Here is an 18535-nt window from a genome sequence, read left to right on the forward strand (position 1 = left end):
CAAAGGCTAGACACAAAACCCTCTACATCCAGTTATGGGAACATCCTGCCTTTAGGAAGAACTTCCTCCTGATCCCCAGTAGTCCAGTTGGCCAAACCTCAGTCTGAAGTGCGATTTAACACTAGCTTCTACAGTTCATAAGCAAACCTACACTGATAGCCACAAAGAAGATGGTATAAGCTTTGTTGAAAACCAGATAAAGATTGTGATTGACATCTTCACAATTTTAGACTATGACAGTTATCTTGAAAAAAAACCCTAAAAGGCAGTATCTCAATTCTCAGCCAACAGAACTTGCAAAGGTTAAGAAAGTTTGGAAAAAAAAAGTCCATTATATTAAATATCCAGAAATACAATTTAAAACAAATTTTAGGTACTCTGATTTGAAAACTTTACCTAACTTGCAGTAGAGAACTGTTGGTATTTCACATCAAAACATAAAATTAATGTCCTTTCTGAATACTGTGAGCAGATGGTAAATGAAACATTTAGCGTATCAAAGTGCAGATCAACAAATAGACAGCTGCTGGAGGAGAAAGCTGAGAAAGAATAATAAAAAAAAAAACTGAACGGCACCTTGAGCATTGAAATATATAGTGATACAAACCTGGAATATTGTAATTCATGGGATAAAATACTTTTATAAGTACCACAGTATCCCAGGTAGCAGACGGAGAAAACCGAAGCGCTGCAGTATCTGTGAAGTGGCTTCTTCTCCCCTGTTACAAGCTGACCTGTGCACCAGAAGTTAACAGTTAACAAATGCATACCCCTGGGGCACAGAAAGCAGGGCTATGCCGTGCTTCAGAGGTCACACTGCTGCCTTAAGTGCTTCAGTACGAAGCACAGCCTTTTCCAAAGTACTGAATAACTCTATACACTGAAATTCTCTTAGACCTGTTAATGAAGTGTGCAAGAACAGCGAGGATTGACAGAATAAAGCCAAGCTGCACTCCGGAGTTACCAGAGCTCCCTGCTGCGGCGAGGATGTGACTTGACTCCCTGATTAACGAACACAACTCCGGCTGTCAAAGCAATACTGCACTTCTTCACAGGATCTAGCCTCCAAGACCAACGTCATGTGAAACAGCAACTGAAAACATTCAGCCAGTGAGGAACACTTCTTATATTCATAGTTCTTTCTCCTTAAACCAGATACTTCCAAACATCCCTCCCCGCACAGCAGCCCTGCAGCGCTCCCTCCCTGAAATCCCATCATCTTGCTCAAGTGGCAAGTTTAAGCAGACAGCTCTAATGTAACAGGTGTGCGTATTCTATGGAATAGCTGCCGTTTAACACTTTTTTTCAAGTAAATATTTTTTCAAATAAATCATTTTTGTTTCAAATAAAGCAAACTGCATATCAGTAGCTAAGATACCTTGTAACACTAGAATTTATATTATAAGAAGAGAATGATAAAAATCACAACAGATTTCTTACAGTCTGCATTACAGCTTTGATTTTATTCTGAAGTGTCAGACTGTGTCACTGGAAGCAGACATTCCCTTGGTGGTATTTGTTCGCTGCCGACGCAACAGATGCTCAACTTGCCAGGCTCTCTCAGAAGAACTCCATTAAGACAAGAAAGAAGTTTATATTTTTTTATGAAAGCTACAGTAAAACTTAATGCATGAGGCCTTTAATCAAGCAGCTACATAATTGTTTAAAAGGTGTTTTACTCCAAACTGATAGTTTGCAGGATTTGTTTTCATTTTGGCTGCATACGGCGACCTAAGGCACTCTGCTCCTGCCAGACCATGACACAGCTCGTCAGCAGGAGCTGTCACCTTTGGGCTTTCTAGGGCCCTTGGTAGTTAACACCCAGGGCTGGTGAGAAAGCACCACCGTAATGCTCTGCCATACATCACCTCCCTGCCTGGTGCTCAGCATCCTCTGACCGATCATCGAACACCCTGCTCTGCTAACCACTGACACGACGCATCTTCCAGCCTGCAATCGTGACTGACCTTGATTCATTTGAGGAAGATGATGATGACAATGCAAATGTCGTTATTTGAGGCATGCAACACTGCTCATACTGAAAGATTTCTGTCTCCATCCTGTTCATGAAGTGACAGAAATCTTCCAAATGGTGATCTCCTCTGAAAACCTGGTCTCTAGAGAGCTGCCCTCTCCTCCTCTTGTTCACACATGATATATACACTGCACCTGGTTTTTAAAATGTGTGTGTGTTTCTTAAATCTCTGCAATACCTCACAAACACAAACTTTCTACTATGAAAACTGCTTTGTGGTCCATCAAATTACTATCACACCCCTTGGAAATTTGTTCTTCACAGATAATGTGATATAGCTGAGATCTTTCTTCTTTTACAGGTGGGCTTGTTTGGAGACAGGCAGGTATACCAATTCTCCTAAATTCAGCAGCAGATCTAGAAGTGGGAGAATCCAGAAACCCTTCTAGCTCTCTCTTCCATGGTCAGAACTGCACAAAACATGGCACAAACATTTGGCAGCACAGTCCTTAAAGTTTAGAAAATATAACTTTTGTTGGAAGTATCCCAACAACATTGACCTATGAAAACAGGGCAAACCAACACTGGATGCATACTGTAGAAGGCTTGGATGTAAAGGAGAAATCTTGGAAGCACAAATGAACTAAAAAAGATTTCAGACCCTATACCTGCAAGTAAGACCACATGGGAAAAATCACACCAGAGTCTGACTTTGACAGTGCCCATCCTGGGCCAACACGCAGTTCCAACCACAGCAGCAACACATTCATCTCCTGTTGTTATTTCCCTCCTGTAACTGATGTATTCTTGCATTCAACCAAGCAATTTCCATTAAGTTTTTCAGTGTTTTGGAATAAGCTGCTGAAGTCCCTGTCTCCCAGTGAAACCTATGAGAACCTGAGCATCAAGAAACTTGCTGCAATAAAACACAAAACAATTTTCAGAAAAAACAGCTCAGAAATTGGCTCTGGACAAAGTCATCAAATACTGGCATACAAAACATGGTTTTCTTAACTACTGCCTAATGTAAATGACCAATTTCAAGAAATGTGTATTTTAAAAATAAGGCAATGCATATAAAGGCAAACATTAGCTCAAGTCTTGCATAACTGATACCGCAGTACCCTCTTGTGGTCAAATAAATATGTTTTCTCTAAACACCTGAAATTTTTCCTCCATGAAGAAGCCTCTCTAGACATCTTTTCCTTTGACAGGGGGAAATAACTCACATGTTTTTCACAGATGAATTTGTAGTGCGTATCATCACTCGTCTGGCAACAACAAAAGATTAACCTCAGTCAATTTCTTACTCAGAATGATGGGCACTGACACGGCTTCTCAGATAAACTAATGTGAAAACAAACTCCTAAGCAAAGGCACCATCTCCTACAGTGACACTTGGGACGTTTTTTCAAGTTTCATGTCCACAACCAGAAAAAATAAAGACGCTATAATCAATTTACATAGATACATACAAGATGAAGCCACAATAAACATCAACCTATTCTGCTACAGGATGAAAAGAAGTACACAGTAAATCAGTTGTACCAATTTAAATAAGCTCACTGCTTAAATGCCCTAAGTTGTTATAACCAACAAATAAAATGCTCAACTGGCAGATGGTAATATGAAGCGAAACAGTTCAGTATCTGCAGCAATTCTGCACCTAGTAAATTACCTAAATGGGCTACTAGTATAACCAGGAAGGAATCTAGAGTAACACCCAGAAACATCATCTTTGCACTCACTTTGATGTGCTTTCATGGTGCATAACCATTCCCTTAATGACTTCTGGTCCCAACAGAAAATGGGATCATTTTCAAAATATCAGCTCCTAGTGATCCATTTTTGGAACAGCAGCTACATTTTAAAGTCATATTATTACAATATTTTTTAAAAAACTCAACTTATTCAAACAGCCATGATCCCATTCCCATATATTATTTCCTAAGAAATGGCTCGGACACTATGAAGCGTCCAATACCTGCAGGCAGACTCACAGCTTAGTTTTGTTTAAAGCCTAAAGAAGTCCTAAATAGTTAAGACTTCCTTCTTTTCTGAGGTTGTGTAGTCTCAGGCCAACAGATCTGGCTTTAACCTATGCGTTCACTTCCAGTATGATATTCTGTGAGCCACTTTGTAGTTCTACACCTGCATCAAAACCAAGGTAGTTACAACTCCTGCACCTTTGCAGACACCACTCAATGGCACAGAGTTCAAACACCAGCTTGTCATCTTTCCATCCAGTTTATTCAGTGGCTACAAGTAGTCATTCGGAAGCTATGTACTCAGCTCAATAACCATTTTTAGTTTATTATCATGTTTAATTTGCAGAAATTGACTTGAAGGAAGGATTAAAATTAAAACAACACAAAAACTTTGTAAAAAACAATAAAAAAAGCATTCCATGCACAGGAACAGACTTCCCATCAGGATCCTCTCCTGACCTGATCAGGAGCTAAAACCCCACATGCACCAATTAACGTACTAGGCCTTCCAAACATGCCTTGGCTTCCTTTTAAAGCAGATAGATGCTGCTAAAACCCCATTCTGCAGACAGCTGCATGCACTCCAACTTGGAGAGGACCCTGGAACAAACGCAGCAGGATAAGCAGATTCCACAAGAGGAACAGAGACAACTATCAGGCCAGGTTGGCAAACAGTCCGTTTCTTTAGTTCATCATAATGCTGTGCGGATATATGCAGGGGGTTTTGTTTGTTTTTGTGGGGTTTTTTTTTGCTTTTTGGCAGAAAGAGACGAAAAACACTGTTTAGGTTTCAATTATCACAGAAAAACAAGCAAACAAACAAAAGTCTACTAAAATGCTATTCAAACCCAAAGCAAACATTGTGGTTTGAGGTGAAGTTTACCTCTTCTTAAGTTATGTTACTCCAGTCTTCAAAGTCAGAATAATTTTTTTCCAAATATAGAAGTGTTTCTTGCTCAAATATGTCTACATTAGATGTTTGAATTGTTGTATAGCCTATTTTAGAAGAAATTATTTTCCAAATTCAGCGTGTATTTCCCAATACTACAAGCAAATAAGTTTGCCAAAAAAAAACCAACCTAAAGAAGTAGGTTCAAAGTTCATTAGCATTTACCAGAAAGATGAAGCAAGAGGCTAGAATTCATCTGGAGCTAATTCACAGTACTAAAAAACAAGTCACTCAAGAATGTCAGAGGAAATTTATACTTAAAATACTCTGTTTTCCTGCAAGGTCACAAATGCTTGAGGAAGTGACTTCATGCCACAAAAGCCCAACAAGCTGACTGTAAAGACAAACACTTTTTGGACACTTTTGAAAATTCTCACTCTGTATACTAATATCCCTTAAAGTTACTTTAAAACTGCTTCTCATAGCTGCTTAATACTTTTGGCAGAAATCCCTAAGTACTTACAAAGGACTTGGTCTCTGGCCGCTCTTTTTTTAAAATCTGAAAATTGGTAGCTTTCAGCACAGATTCATTGAAACACCTTAGTTTAAACAAACAACCTCTGCCCCAAATAGGTTGCAAGGCCCCAGCAGCCGTCCCACTGGGTCTCTCTGCTCCTTTTCTGGTGAATACTCACAAGTCAGACTTGTTTCCAATAGAGACAGTAAACACACCAGGGAAATGCAACAACTTTCAGGAGCTCTTGCTTCTGCTACATAACGACAACAAAAGCCCTCCTGACATACGCAGCAGCAATCTCCACAGCACCCTTTGCTACTAAAGCAGATTTTATTGTTCCGAGGATTTTAAATAGAGTGTGGTCTCAGCTGCAAGCAGCAGTAATCACCTTGTTAGCTGAGAGTCTGCTGGTTACAGCTGGAGATCCGATGGCTTTCAGGAACAGTCCTTTCTTACAAAATTGCTATTAGCATGAAAACTCCCTCAGCATTCAAGCAAGGAAGCAGCATAAAGCAGTAGGAAACGAGCATCACAGGGAAGTAAAACGCTGAGCTCTGCTTGTCCCTACTGCCGTGCATGCTCGCTTTCTGAAAGCACTCCAAATCAGCAGCTAAAGGAGTATGTTAGGAAAGAAGGAGCTTTGAAAGCGCAAACAATAGCAGGTTTAATTTGCCTAACAGTCACGATATATCTAATGATACTGGGGATACAGTGAGTCTGAAAATGGACAAGTTGGGAATGGGAAAGGGTTCTGGAATCAGGAGAAATACCTTGGTTAGGTCTCAACTAGCAGCTACACCTCGGGGGCAACCAGACTCTGCTCCTTCTGCGTCTCTCAGCAGCACCCAGCCCAGAAGACCTGTCACTGCACCACCAGCTACTCAGGCTTGGGCAGACGAGCAGGCAGCACTGCAGCCGGACCAGGTTCAACAGGATAAGATCTGGAGAGAGTCTGTGGAGGCTGAGCAGAGAGGAAGGAAAATCTGGTAAGTCACTTGTTCCAGTTCATGCCTCTTTTACTCATCTTGAGAATGGTACTGATGCTTCCTGACGGTCCTAAGCCTTGATCCAAAGCCTACACTATCAAAGGAAATTTTCTTCTGCAGGGACTTTGGATCAGGCCCTCACACATTTCTTTCTAAGGTTATATTATCTACGTGTTTCTTCACTGGAAAAATTTATGCCAATATCCCCTCGCATGCTGGGTGAAAAGAGATGCAAAGAATTGCATGCTGAGTATCTTTCAGCTTTATAGAGATTGCCACAATGAAGATATAAATGTGCCGACCTCTGTAATTTATTGCAGACACACTGATATTATCACCTCTTCTCATATTCTTGGAAATAGCTGAAATGGAAGGTGAACAGTGTTCTGCCAAGATATGATACCGTGTTCCCAATCTGTATGTCTACTGAACATGCCCCATCGTTACAGTGTTTCAGCAGACTGAATTGCACACATGCAACCTAAGCTCTGACTGTGTATACACCAGTGACCTGAAGGAACTAAAAATTAAGATACTCTCTTGTCTCTGCCACATGCCTTGCGTGTTTATGTTCGTACTTCAGTACACTTCATGAGCATGTCTATTAGAAGAATATCCTTAGTAAAAGTAAAATCAGATCCAGTTCTGGCCGCGCACTAGCCAAGCCAAAGGAAAGGGAGGAAAAACAACATCACTTTCAGGATTTTTTAGAATGGGAAAAGAAACCATCTGAAAACCCCTGTCCTCTTCCGCCTTCTGGAGGAGATACAAAGCACAGCTCTGATTTCCCCCGAGACCAATTTGCACTCTTGTCTGGCTCCTTCTACCTGAAGGAACGGCTGAAGCCAGGACTCTGACCCACGCAAACCCAGGGCCGTGGTGACGACTCTCTCCCAGTTGTGCACTCACGCTCTCGCCAAAGGGGCCCAGCACGCTCCTTCCCCAGCTAAGGCGGCGCAGGGACCCTGTGCCCGCCTCCTGGGGTTCATGGTCATGGGCACTGATGCAAACTCACTTTCATGGGTAAGATAACACATCATGCATCTGATGCATGTCTCGCTCTCCAGTCTTAGCTAAGAAGACAGAAACTCTTGTAAATGGGTAGGACAGACATGTGAAAGCCAGATGCCTAAAGCTGGATTCATCAGACTACGTGTGCTACAGCCTGCAGAGAAGTGTCCTTCAGCCCCAGATCCCCATCCCCAAAAAAATGATGAAGGCTGCTGTGTGTTGATGGTCTGACTTGAAGTGGATACAGGTAAATGTCTTGAGACCCAAGCACTCCTCAATAATTAGCACTATCCAGTAACACCCAGATCTGATATGTTCAAATAGTGGCTGGCATAGCAAGATAAAAATTTTAGGACCTCTGTGTTGTGCTGGTGTACCAAGACATAGATTGATAAACACAACAATCACAAAGTAGCTGTTACTTGCACTCAGGGCATATTTGCACTGGACAGAGGAGTGGAGCACAGAAATCCAATACTCCTAGCTTCACGTGGGCAGATGAGCTCAGCTCGGAGGGATGTACAACTTCAGCACTAGATCGATGCACTTAGACGCAGCACTGTATAGACACAGGCAGCCGGCTCAGAGAGTCAACCCCGGCGTCCCCTGAGCCCTGGTGCCAATACAGCTGTAGATAACTGTTTCCTCTCTTGACCTCACAGTACTTTGACAATAGCGGGTGAACTTTCATTTTCTCCTTTTCAGGCCAGGGAAAGCAAAGGACAGAAAAATAAACAACTTGCCCTGTAGTCCCACATCAGGTATAGAACACAGCTGAAGAGCAAAACTCGGGTCTTCTGACTGAATTTGCTCCTAGCACAGCTGTCTATCTGCACAAAATACTCCTGTGGGTGTTTGCCTGCAACAAATATGGCTCTGGGAATTCCTACCAGGGACTTTTGCCAGGGAGTACCAGTGATTTAAAAAATAAGAAGCTGTGTCTTGCTCAAGGCATGGCACAAAAGTTTGCTAGAGTGCCTCAGGACTTTGCCAATGTATTTTCATTTGCACTAGGTATACATTGTGGACATGCTATCGTCATCCTCCTTCAGCAAAAAAAAACCAACCCACTCCTCACATAGTATGGGATCTATATGGGAATACAGAAAACCCTGGGCTTCACAACAGAAAAGATAGGTTTCAGTCTAAAGAGTTTGCAGGTTTCTTACAGTATAAAGAGTTTGTACAGAAATGGTCTGTATCAAACTGAGCAGTTAAATTGGTATTCAAATACAACCAACATAACTATTTTATTTAAAGACAGAAAATTTTACACTGCATTTTTTACTTCTATTCAAAGGTACCAGAACTGGAGTTTCCTAAAGGACTATGACCAAATGGTAAGTTTTACATTCAACTGTAATCCAGGCTCTTTTTAGTCTTCATCAGTTTGAGCTAGGATACTTCAAATTGGAGCACACTTAGGCATAATCAGTAAATGCTTTAAGACTAAAATCTTTAGGAAAAATATGAGAACTGAGGTGCCTTTCATCAGCTACCTATGCCACAAAGAAATACAATATGTGCTTGTTTCATTATTAACAACTCCATAGAAAGACAACTTCCTAGGAGAAAATTTGTAAGACAATGTCATCATGGTGAACTGCAAGCCACTTACTAAAAATGAAACAAAAAACCTCCCTCATCACAACCATTCTACAGCAAGCTAACTCCTGTCTCAGCTGACATTTTATGCAACAGAATTAAAAATTATTCTTTTCCCTGTGTTAACCTATTCCCACGTAAGACAACAGGAAAAATCAATCATTTTATTTTATTTCTTCAACAGTTTCACGTACATTCCTTATGACATTTTAAAGTACATTCAAATTCTAATTTAAAAAGCAAAAATGTTGACAATTCTAAATAATCTCAGTAACTTGTATTTTTGTAACACGCAGTGGATGTAGTTCTGGAAACTTACTAATGATCTTTGTTTTATCCAGGGTAAGAAAAAGGAGCAGAAGCCACTGCCAAACCATATGCCTGTGTTCTCAAGCAAAGTACCTAACTCGACCAACCACACTATTGGCAGTCGAATGAACACTGAACTTGGCAGGGCTCTGGTAAACATGGATTACTTCTTCAGCAGTGGAGCACAGAAAAGGAAACTTGAGGATGAGCTCCAGCCTTCCTAGTGCTTCAGTAAACATGTAACTAACAAAGCAAATTGAATGGTTCTAGCCAACAGACCCGACAGCATGTAAAAAATTCCTCAATCTTTTTCTCAGAGAAACCAATACTACTGTCTAGCATGGATTTTCTTCCAAGGGCAAGGGTGGATGTTGTCCCACAATGCCACAGGAGACAATCCTCTTTGTATTTGGGGTGACTCGGCCATATACAGAGAGTTAGCACGACAGATCTCATCCATCTTCCCATGCAAGTCTACAAGTAAGGATGCCACTAACATCAGAAAGAACAAGATTACAGCCAAAAGGCAGTTTCTTCCTCAGTTATCTCTTGAAAATAAACAGTTAATGGACACCCACTCAGATGAGTCCCAACATAAACAAAATACTTCCAGTTCTGAAAGTCAGCACATTAAGACACAGCAGCTTGTTGCATTTCATGAGGTTAGCCAAGGATTCATCAGCCTCTGTCATCTGCATGTTTAAGCTTGCTCTGAAGAATAAAATCTAGGGCACATGAAATGTGTTCTGTGCTTTTTCACTCCTCCCTCCTGAGGGATGGAGACCAAGTTTTTTTCACACAAGTTTTAACTTTGTTTCTTTAGATTTTCTGCTCTCTAATTCCCTTTTATTACTCTTTTTCTTTTTTTTTTTCTTTTTCTTTTTTTTTTCTGGTTTAGCTGATGGAAAGTCATTGACAAGGAAGCAGGCTTTCACATTTTGCTCTGAAGGCATGTCGGCTCAGCAACCTGTCTTACACTCTTAGGATCATCAACCTTGAATTTAACAGATTCATGTTCCTAAAATCTGTGGTTGCCCAGGGAAACCATCATCAAGCTAAATCAACACAATACCTAAAGCCTGTTCACTACTGCATCTTCATTTCATAGGTGCAAACTTTATGACTTGTTCTGTAAGGAAAAAGCAGTAATCAGCAGAGCATGGAGAGTGTACATACAATATCTGCCTTTTGAACTGTATGTAGCTTTTGTAGGATCATGCTCAGTCCTAGGTGGAGATCAACACAGAAGCCATTAGCATTGCCTTGATACAACAGGCTGCAACCTCTCACCAGGCTGAGGTGGAGATGTGCACAGTTATGTTCTGCAACTAAGGCTATTTGTTTTTATGATGAGACTTCAGTAGCAGCAGACAAAAAGAACAAGAGGTGGTATGGAACAGTGCGATCACTGTCAACATCCAAGCAGTCTCGGGGAGGTGGTGGCAGGGAGCAGGGGTGGGGAGATACTGTAGAAAGAAGAGCCAAATCCTACTCACGGAAGTCACGGCAGCAAGAAGTTCTCCCGGCTTCCTCAATACAGCGAGAACTGCAGGATTAAGGCTTTCAAGATGACAGCTAAACTACTGAAAGAAGGACGACTGCATCATGCAATCAGCCCAGGTGAGAAGGGCTGATTCCACTCTGTGCAGACATGAATTGTGATACACAACTGTGCTCAGACGCATCAAATGGGAACCTACCCTTTAAAAAAGACATTTTCTCATTCAGCTAAAGAGCTTTCTGCTGTTTCCTGTGAGCAGAAAACTGCAGCAGGAACCAGTTTGTCCTCCAACCTCTGAAAGAGGGAGAGAGTAGATCAAGCCTTTCCTTCTCCCTGTGTTGTCCAGAGCTGCTTCTAAACACTGCACAGGCCACTCGGAGGTTACACAGTTATTGGTGACAGCATAATACTGAAAGTCACTACACTTGCACACCTTACTCTGAGACACACTGAGATGCACTGAGAAGCCTCAAGCCTTGCTGTGGGTCACAAATCATGTACTGAGTGGCAGATGTCTGGTACCTGTCAAGCTCAAGCTCCTACTCATGCAAGAACATTTCATTTACAAGGCATGTATTTGAGCATGAAGGCATACAGAGCTCCATCCATGTTTCCTAACCTCCAGATGGCACTCACTCCACACTAAGTTATGGCAACGCAGTGTTACACAATTTCTGTTTAATTTCAAGGGACTTCCAGTAATTCCAGATTCTTGGCTCTGTTTGCTGTGTGTGAATCCAGAGAATCCATCTCCCAGAGAGTTCCTGCAAACTGGAGGGTATGGGAAAGAGGATGGTCTTAGCAGTCCATGATTTAATCCTTTCACTTCACTTAGCACTGGCATTGTTTCAGCTGAAGCACTTCTCCCAGTTTTGGCCAAGACCTTCCATGTCTTACCCTAAAAAGGTGGGCCACTAAGCAGTCTAGAGAAGCAGTGATGGTACCTGGAGCATGGGAAGATATGTCCTATGAGGGAAAATTAAAAAGACTGTTAAAGTTTAACCTGAAGAAGAAAAAGCTGTCTGGGAAGAGGATAGCAGTGTTTAGATACACGTATATCTCTGGAATGAGAAAAGGAATCATTTGCACTTCATGTGAATGGTGGACAATAGTAAAAATAACAGGCTTAAATTACAGCAAGGAAGAATCATGTTAACTTTTTGGGAAGCTAAAGGTAAGGCTAATACAGCACTGGAATAGATTCCCTAAGGAATCTTCACCTATGAAGGTTAAACACACACATCCATCAAAAGTGGTGTATTTAATAGAGTTGGACTGTTAGTATATAAATTGAATGACCATCTGAAAAGCCTTTCACCAATCCCCTGACTACACCAGGGGTGCTGGGTTCACAACATGCTTTGCAAACGTGGTTTTTCAAACACATTCAAAAAGAATAAAACCCCACCCTATTTCAGTTACACTGGCTTTAAATAGATTACACCTCTAAAATACAGATTAATCACCTATTTATTTTGATAGAAAATATATTTCTTATTCTTCTAACTACTCATAGACAATGCTTTTCAGAAGGTCTAGACATGCCTCTTTTAATTGCACACATCTAAGAGGCTCGACTAGTGCCCTCCTGACAGCCACACAAGAACACTCCTCAAAGAGCACATTCATGTCATTATGTCACATGTGTGAATGGCAATAACTAATTTTCTTTGAACAATTTCAGGAAGCCTTTATTAATGTAGTCCTGACTGTGTCCTTAACCAGACCAAACACCCGCTGAGATGCCAGGCAGTTCCTGCAGTGGGTACTTGCACTGATTACATGTATACAGCAGCAAGACCCTCATACAACCTCACACTCCTTCTCAGCTGTACTTCTTTGCACAGGTCACTTCAGTCCAATAAATCACAACAGACTTTCCTGTACCTTTCAGGTACAGCTGAAGTGGAGCCAAAATATGCAAGGATTTTTGGCTTAATCATCCAAGTGCACAACCTTGGAAAACGTAGCTCTGTGCCTTGTTGCAAGATCAGAGCTACCCATAGCTATACTGCCTCTTTTGACGTGGAATAAAGTCATTTATTCCTGACATTCTGATCCAGCTAATTGAAATGACTCTAAAATACCAGTGGGCAACAAGTGGATAGGAGTAGCTCTGTTCACCCCCAAAACACCAGCTCATTCCTGTTCATTTCCTTTTGAAATCAATAGCAACTCTTAAGCACTTGACATCTTAATGATTATCTCTAAGGGAAAATGACTGGAGAACAAAATTTTCCTGTGTGGAACGGATCTGATAATCCATGTGATACGGGAACATTGTGTCAAACTGGACACCTTACTTTCCTTAGAAATGCTAATTATTTCATGCTGCTGCAGTTAGCCCTCCTCTGGTACCCAGTATTTTGTTTCCAAAGTTATTCTGGATCTCTCCACCATGTACAGCAATCTCCAGAAAAGACCTTTTGGGAATAACCAAGATCTTAATCAAAACTGCCTTAACATCTGCAAGCAGAAGGCAGCAAACAAGTTACTCTGTTTTCATCCCACGTTTAACAAGGTTTTTTTACCATAATTAACTTTGCCAACTAATCCTTATTTACATAAGCAGAGTCCTTTAGAAAGAATGGATGAGATGATAACAACATTGAAATCTGTAAATAATTAGTGGAAATTTCATTTACTAAAGAGATTGTGCAGATATTAAACTGTGTTGTAAGCTTCTTGTGAAGAGTTCTCATTAGGTGTTGTAAGTTTTTCTCCCTTTTGCTGCCAGATCTCAAACAAGAGATTATGCATGTTTAGACAATTAATTTTCTGTATTGCTTCCAGCTAAAGAGCATAAGTGGGTAGCTATATTAATTTTATTCTTCAGTTAGATACACTGCTTTCTCTGGTAGACTTTGAGGGTTGTTAATATTAATTGTAACTTGGTGCATAGATGTTTCCAGTGCCTCCAAATCTTGTGTGTTCTCATTTTGAGTTCCACTTTTATTATAAGTGAAATACATTTTTTTAAGAAAACATATGTAACCATATAAATCTGGTTTTCTCATATTAGAACTGTCTTTGCATACAGTTCCCTGTTGGCATCCTAGCTGTAAAGTTTTTGTTTAGAAGATCTGTGATGACTGTAAATCCAAATGTTTCTTTGAAAATGTATTTAAACTCTTTATTGACCTTTAAAGTACTCTTAAGTAAACAAAATAACTAAATGGGTTTTCTTACAAAGAAGGTCTCATCATGCTGTGAAAATTACTGCATAAAGAGTAAGATTCCTAGAACAGGGAATGGAGAGGATAACTGTATGAACACTGCACGTACAATATTGCCAATTCAGGCATCATGTTTGTATCTACATGTTCACACTGCTTGTTTTCTATGAAGAACACTGTATAGAACAAAATTTCTGAACTGAAGTTCACCTTAAAGCAGACAATAGTCTTCTGAAGTGAGGAATTTTTTGGTTTGTTAGTTTTAGAAATAAACAATAATTTGCTAGGGCCTCAAGCTGCTTTTTCTAAATTCTGCCCTGACAGAAACCAGTAAACTTTTCCTAAAGAAGGATGTCTCTCTTTAAAACTCTACTTGCTACTCTGAATCCATGTCAGGTATGTTTTTCCCTCTTCAGAAAACTTTGCGTTTGATTGGATGAATTCCTTGAAACACAGATGCTTCTCCAAGAAACTCAGAAATTCTGCCAAAGGCTGGAGAGGTGCTTGCAGAGTTCTGTCACTCACAGCCCTCTTCTGTCAAAGGAGACTGACTGCAGCTTGTAACCTTCTCAAAGCCTCTCTCAGAAGCTGTCTGTAACCACAAAACCACCAGCACTTAAATATTTTCCAATTATTGGGGGTTAGAGCCTCACCTCAGCACAAGACTTTTATGCCAGGTTGACGCAGCAAAACCACCACAAATGGCTCTTAACTGTCTCTTAACCTGGGGAATGCCCAGAGGAAAGTCTCAGCTGGCACATACTGCTTGATAAATTGCAGCAAGAAGTAATCTGAAAATCTACAGGCACAACAGCTATACAAATTATGAGATCTGGCTTCCCTCTGTGACTTTGACATGATCACTTCAAACTCTATTTTCTCCATTTACTAATGACCAATTGTCATCACTGGATGTATTTCACACTGTGAATTAACAAACACATTCATGCAATAACTTACTTCAACTACAGGTACTGCTGAGAAACAAAACAGATCAATGATGTAGCACAGAACCATCTGCAACTATCACAATGCTTACTAGCAGTTATATGATTATGTTTCTTAAAAGCCAAATGGACTGAAAACACAACGTTTATATCAACCCTTCTACAGCAAAACTTAACAGAATGCTGACACACTGCTAGTAGTGTATTACCACAGGGCTACTCAATTGCTTTTTACTGGAAAACATAAAAGCCAGAGGGTGAAACCAGTACACGGCAGTGTTTCAGATATGATGAGCCAACTATCTTCTTTGCTGGAACACGCATGATTATACTGTAGCTGCTCCTCAGCACTGGCAGATCCATTTGCATTCTCTGGGAGGACTGTAAGACCTCTAGCAAGAATGCAGGAAGCATCATATAGCAGGACCTTAGTAAGCGCTGCCATAATGTACTCACACTCTCGACGCTTAGTGGAACAGATGTAAGCTTGGATCTAGAACAACATCAGTTCCAGACCCAAATGCTACAGCTCAACCTCCTCTCTGGGCTACAAGCTCAATGCAGATTTTCTACATAAAAAGGGCAATTCCAAATGTAATATAAAAATCAATTGAAGGAGTCCCAGTACAAACTAGTTAATATATTTTCCTTCTCTTTTGCTCTTCCTAGTTCTGTGGCTTTCTTAGGTTTTGGGTTAGGTTTTTAGGTCTGTGTTTGGTATTCTAGGCTCTGTCAGTAATAGTTTTTAGCTATCCATATTACTTTAGATAACATGCCATTACCCAGAATGGCCTTCAGTCAACTGAATAAGCCATTCCACAGAGCAAACACTGAGCCAACAGGCTTTGGGGTGGTTTTCTTTTTTTTGCTTACAGTACTTTCATTCAATTTGTGATGTTTTTGTTCAGCCCAACATCAAGTAAACCTTACATAAATACAGCCATGTTTTCAGTTTGCCACAAATATATATAACATACTGCACGCAAAACCAATGAACTGCATGCAACCTCCAGCCTTTGTTTTATACTCCTGTCACGCACACTTGTACAACATAACCTCAAACGTGAAGTACACAGGGATCCATTGGACTTCAGTACAAGGAAGTTCTTCAAAGCAGAGCTGAAACACCGTCATTCTGCCACCGAGGCATCTCTCACCCCAGAGATAACCTCCCGCCTGCCTTATGGTAAGCTTGAGTGACAACTCTGCATCAGTCTTACTACTCAAATCAACAGTAAAACTCCCAGTCATCGGGCACCAGAAAAGTGTTCGGCAAGTACAGCCGAACACAAAGAGTATTTAAAAAAAAGTCATCCTTTTTTTTAAAGTCTTGGTCATTTTTACCTTTTCACCTTGACGCCTCCAGCGACAGAACTGGGCCTCAAATGTGCATCTTCTATAAGGACTGAAGTAGCTGAAATCACAGTTACGTTGGCCAGAGGGGACCTCTGGAGGCCTCCAGGCCAATTCCCTGCTCAAAGCAAGGCCAACGCTGATGTTAGATCAGGTTGCTCTGGACCTGGTCCTGCTGAGTTGTGAAAACCTCCCGAGACAGCAACTCCAGAGTCCCTCTGGGGCCCTGTTCCAGTGTTCAGCAGCACTCCAGGTGTGGTCTCACAAGTACCAAATAGAGAGGAAGGATCACTTCCATAAACCTGCAGGATACGCTCTTGCTAACACAGCCCCAGATGAAGTTGTCCATCTTTGCTGGCAGACCACAACGCTGACTCATTCCAATTGTTGTCCCTTAGGACCCCCATGTCCTTTTCCTTAAAAAAACTTTTGATCCTGTTGGCCTCCAGCCTTTACTGATGCGTGGGGTTACTCTGTCACAGGCTGCTAGTTTTATTACACTTCATCAGAACTTCAACCACAACTTTCCACAGATGAAAAATGGTCAGTCGCCTTGCAGTAGTTACGACCAGTTCTGTCAGCACCCTCAGATGCATCCCACCTGGTCCCACAGAGCAGTCCAGTTTGCTCCTGTGGTCCCCAGCTCCACCTTCCTCTATCATAGTTGGTATTTCACTCCCTCTGACTGCGCTACTAGGCTCAGGGAACCTGAGCAGCCTGTGAGCAGACCTTGATAGTAAGAACTGAGACCAAAAAGGCACTGAGCACCTTGGCTTTTCCCACCTCGTTATTAAGTATGTCCCCTGACCCGCCGAATGGTGCGTGCCTATTTTCCTTCACCTTTCTTTGCTGTCAAATTAGGGAAGCTTTTCTTGGTGTCGTTCACACTCTTTGCCAATTTCAGCTCCAACAGAGCTTTGGTTTCTGAACTCCATCCCCTCATGCCTGAGCAATGCTCTTGTGCCGGCTGCATGGCTCGTGCCTGCCTGCTTCCATCTCCCAAGCCCCCCCCTTGGTGTCGGTTCAGCCAAGCGTTAGCCATTCAGCCAAGCTGTTCCTCTGCCATGCCTGCTCACATTTCACCTCACTGGGCAAGCCTATTTTTGTGCTATGAGCACGTTATCTTTGAGCATCAATGCACTCTCCTAGCCCCCATTGCCCCCCATGGAAGTTTCCTGAGCAATCCTGACAGACCAGACCCCTGCACAAGCCAAATTCTGTTCTTCTGAAGCCCAGAATCTTTATTCTGCTACTTGCTTTTCTTGGGATCTTAATTCCAAGGTGCTGGAGTCACTGCTGCCAAGGCTGCCCTTGACCTGTACGCTGCCTACTAGTTCCTCCTCATTTCTGAGTAACAGATCCAGCGTCTGGGTCAAAAAAATGTTCTTGATGCCCCACCAAAACTAGACTGCTTTTACCCCAACGGGGTGGCTCCTCCAGATGTCAGAGCAATTTTACATTCCCAAAGAAGACTGGGCCTACAATCATGAGCTTTCTCCTAGTGGTTTAAGGCTTCCTCTTCCTGATCAGGCAATTTACAGCAGGTATCCCCACAACATTCCCCAAGCTGGTCTCCCCACCGATCCCGACCCCTCAGATCTCAGTTGGCTTGCAGCTTGCTCCAAAGCAGAGGAAAGCTCCAGGCAGAGACACTTGTTTGTGTAAAACACAACTTCCACTCCTTTCCTTACCTGCTTTTCCAGAAAAGCTTGTATACTTCCACCACAGCACTCATCATGAGCTACGCCACCCTGCCCCTGCGGTCCCAAAGAGGTCACAGCTCTGCACCTGTGATGATACGTCCAGTTTCTCTGGTTTCTTTCCCAGGCTGTGTGTGCATACACGATGTGTTCACACTCCCCAGGGCAGGCAAGCAAGCTTCCTGCAGCCTGCTCTCCCTGGCCAACTCTGTCCACAGCAGCCTTCCTCCACACATCTCCCACGGGTTGCCTCCATCCCCACAGGTTCTTCAGTTGTGGAACTTCCTTTATTTTAACCTAGAGCTTAAAATGCCAGTTAGCCATAAAATGAACTATTCTGTTAGCATGGTAGGTTGTAGAAATAATGAGCAAGGGAGCACTCTGCATTCCTTGCAACACCACAAAATTCAAGGCATTATTTTGCTTAAAACCTCAACTATGGCAAGCCAACATCATTAGCGGGGAAAAAAATTCTGCTTTGGCTTTTTGTCTTTGGTCACTACAGAAAGATTATTTTCCTTCTCTATTTTTTTCAGCAGGAATCATCATTTGCATTCCTATTTAAGGTGCAGCAGCAT

General features: G+C 41.8%; 1 protein-coding gene across 1 annotated transcript; it reads left to right on the forward strand.

The window, feature by feature from the left end:
• The first annotated feature begins 221 nt into the window (after positions 1-221).
• On the forward strand, positions 222-13736 carry C6H2orf50 (chromosome 6 C2orf50 homolog). The gene is made up of 3 exons (XM_027801697.2): positions 222-6355; positions 8667-8706; positions 9313-13736. Exons 1-3 carry the CDS (start codon positions 6093-6095, stop codon positions 9502-9504), a joined length of 495 nt encoding a protein of 164 aa, XP_027657498.2. The 5' UTR covers positions 222-6092; the 3' UTR covers positions 9505-13736.
• Positions 13737-18535: the final 4799 nt, after the last annotated feature.

The sequence above is a fragment of the Falco cherrug genome, chromosome 6 (assembly GCF_023634085.1).
Source record: "Falco cherrug isolate bFalChe1 chromosome 6, bFalChe1.pri, whole genome shotgun sequence".
NCBI lineage: Eukaryota > Metazoa > Chordata > Aves > Falconiformes > Falconidae > Falco > Falco cherrug.

Excerpts from the sequence above, each read along its gene's own strand:
- C6H2orf50 (XM_027801697.2), top strand. The coding sequence starts at position 6,093 with ATGGACAAGTTGGGAATGGGAAAGGGTTCTGGAATCAGGAGAAATACC. Across the intron at positions 6,356-8,666 it reads CAGAGAGGAAGGAAAATCTG|GTACCAGAACTGGAGTTTCC; the intron begins GTAAGTCACTTG and ends TTCTATTCAAAG. Across the intron at positions 8,707-9,312 it reads TAAAGGACTATGACCAAATG|GGTAAGAAAAAGGAGCAGAA; the intron begins GTAAGTTTTACA and ends TGTTTTATCCAG.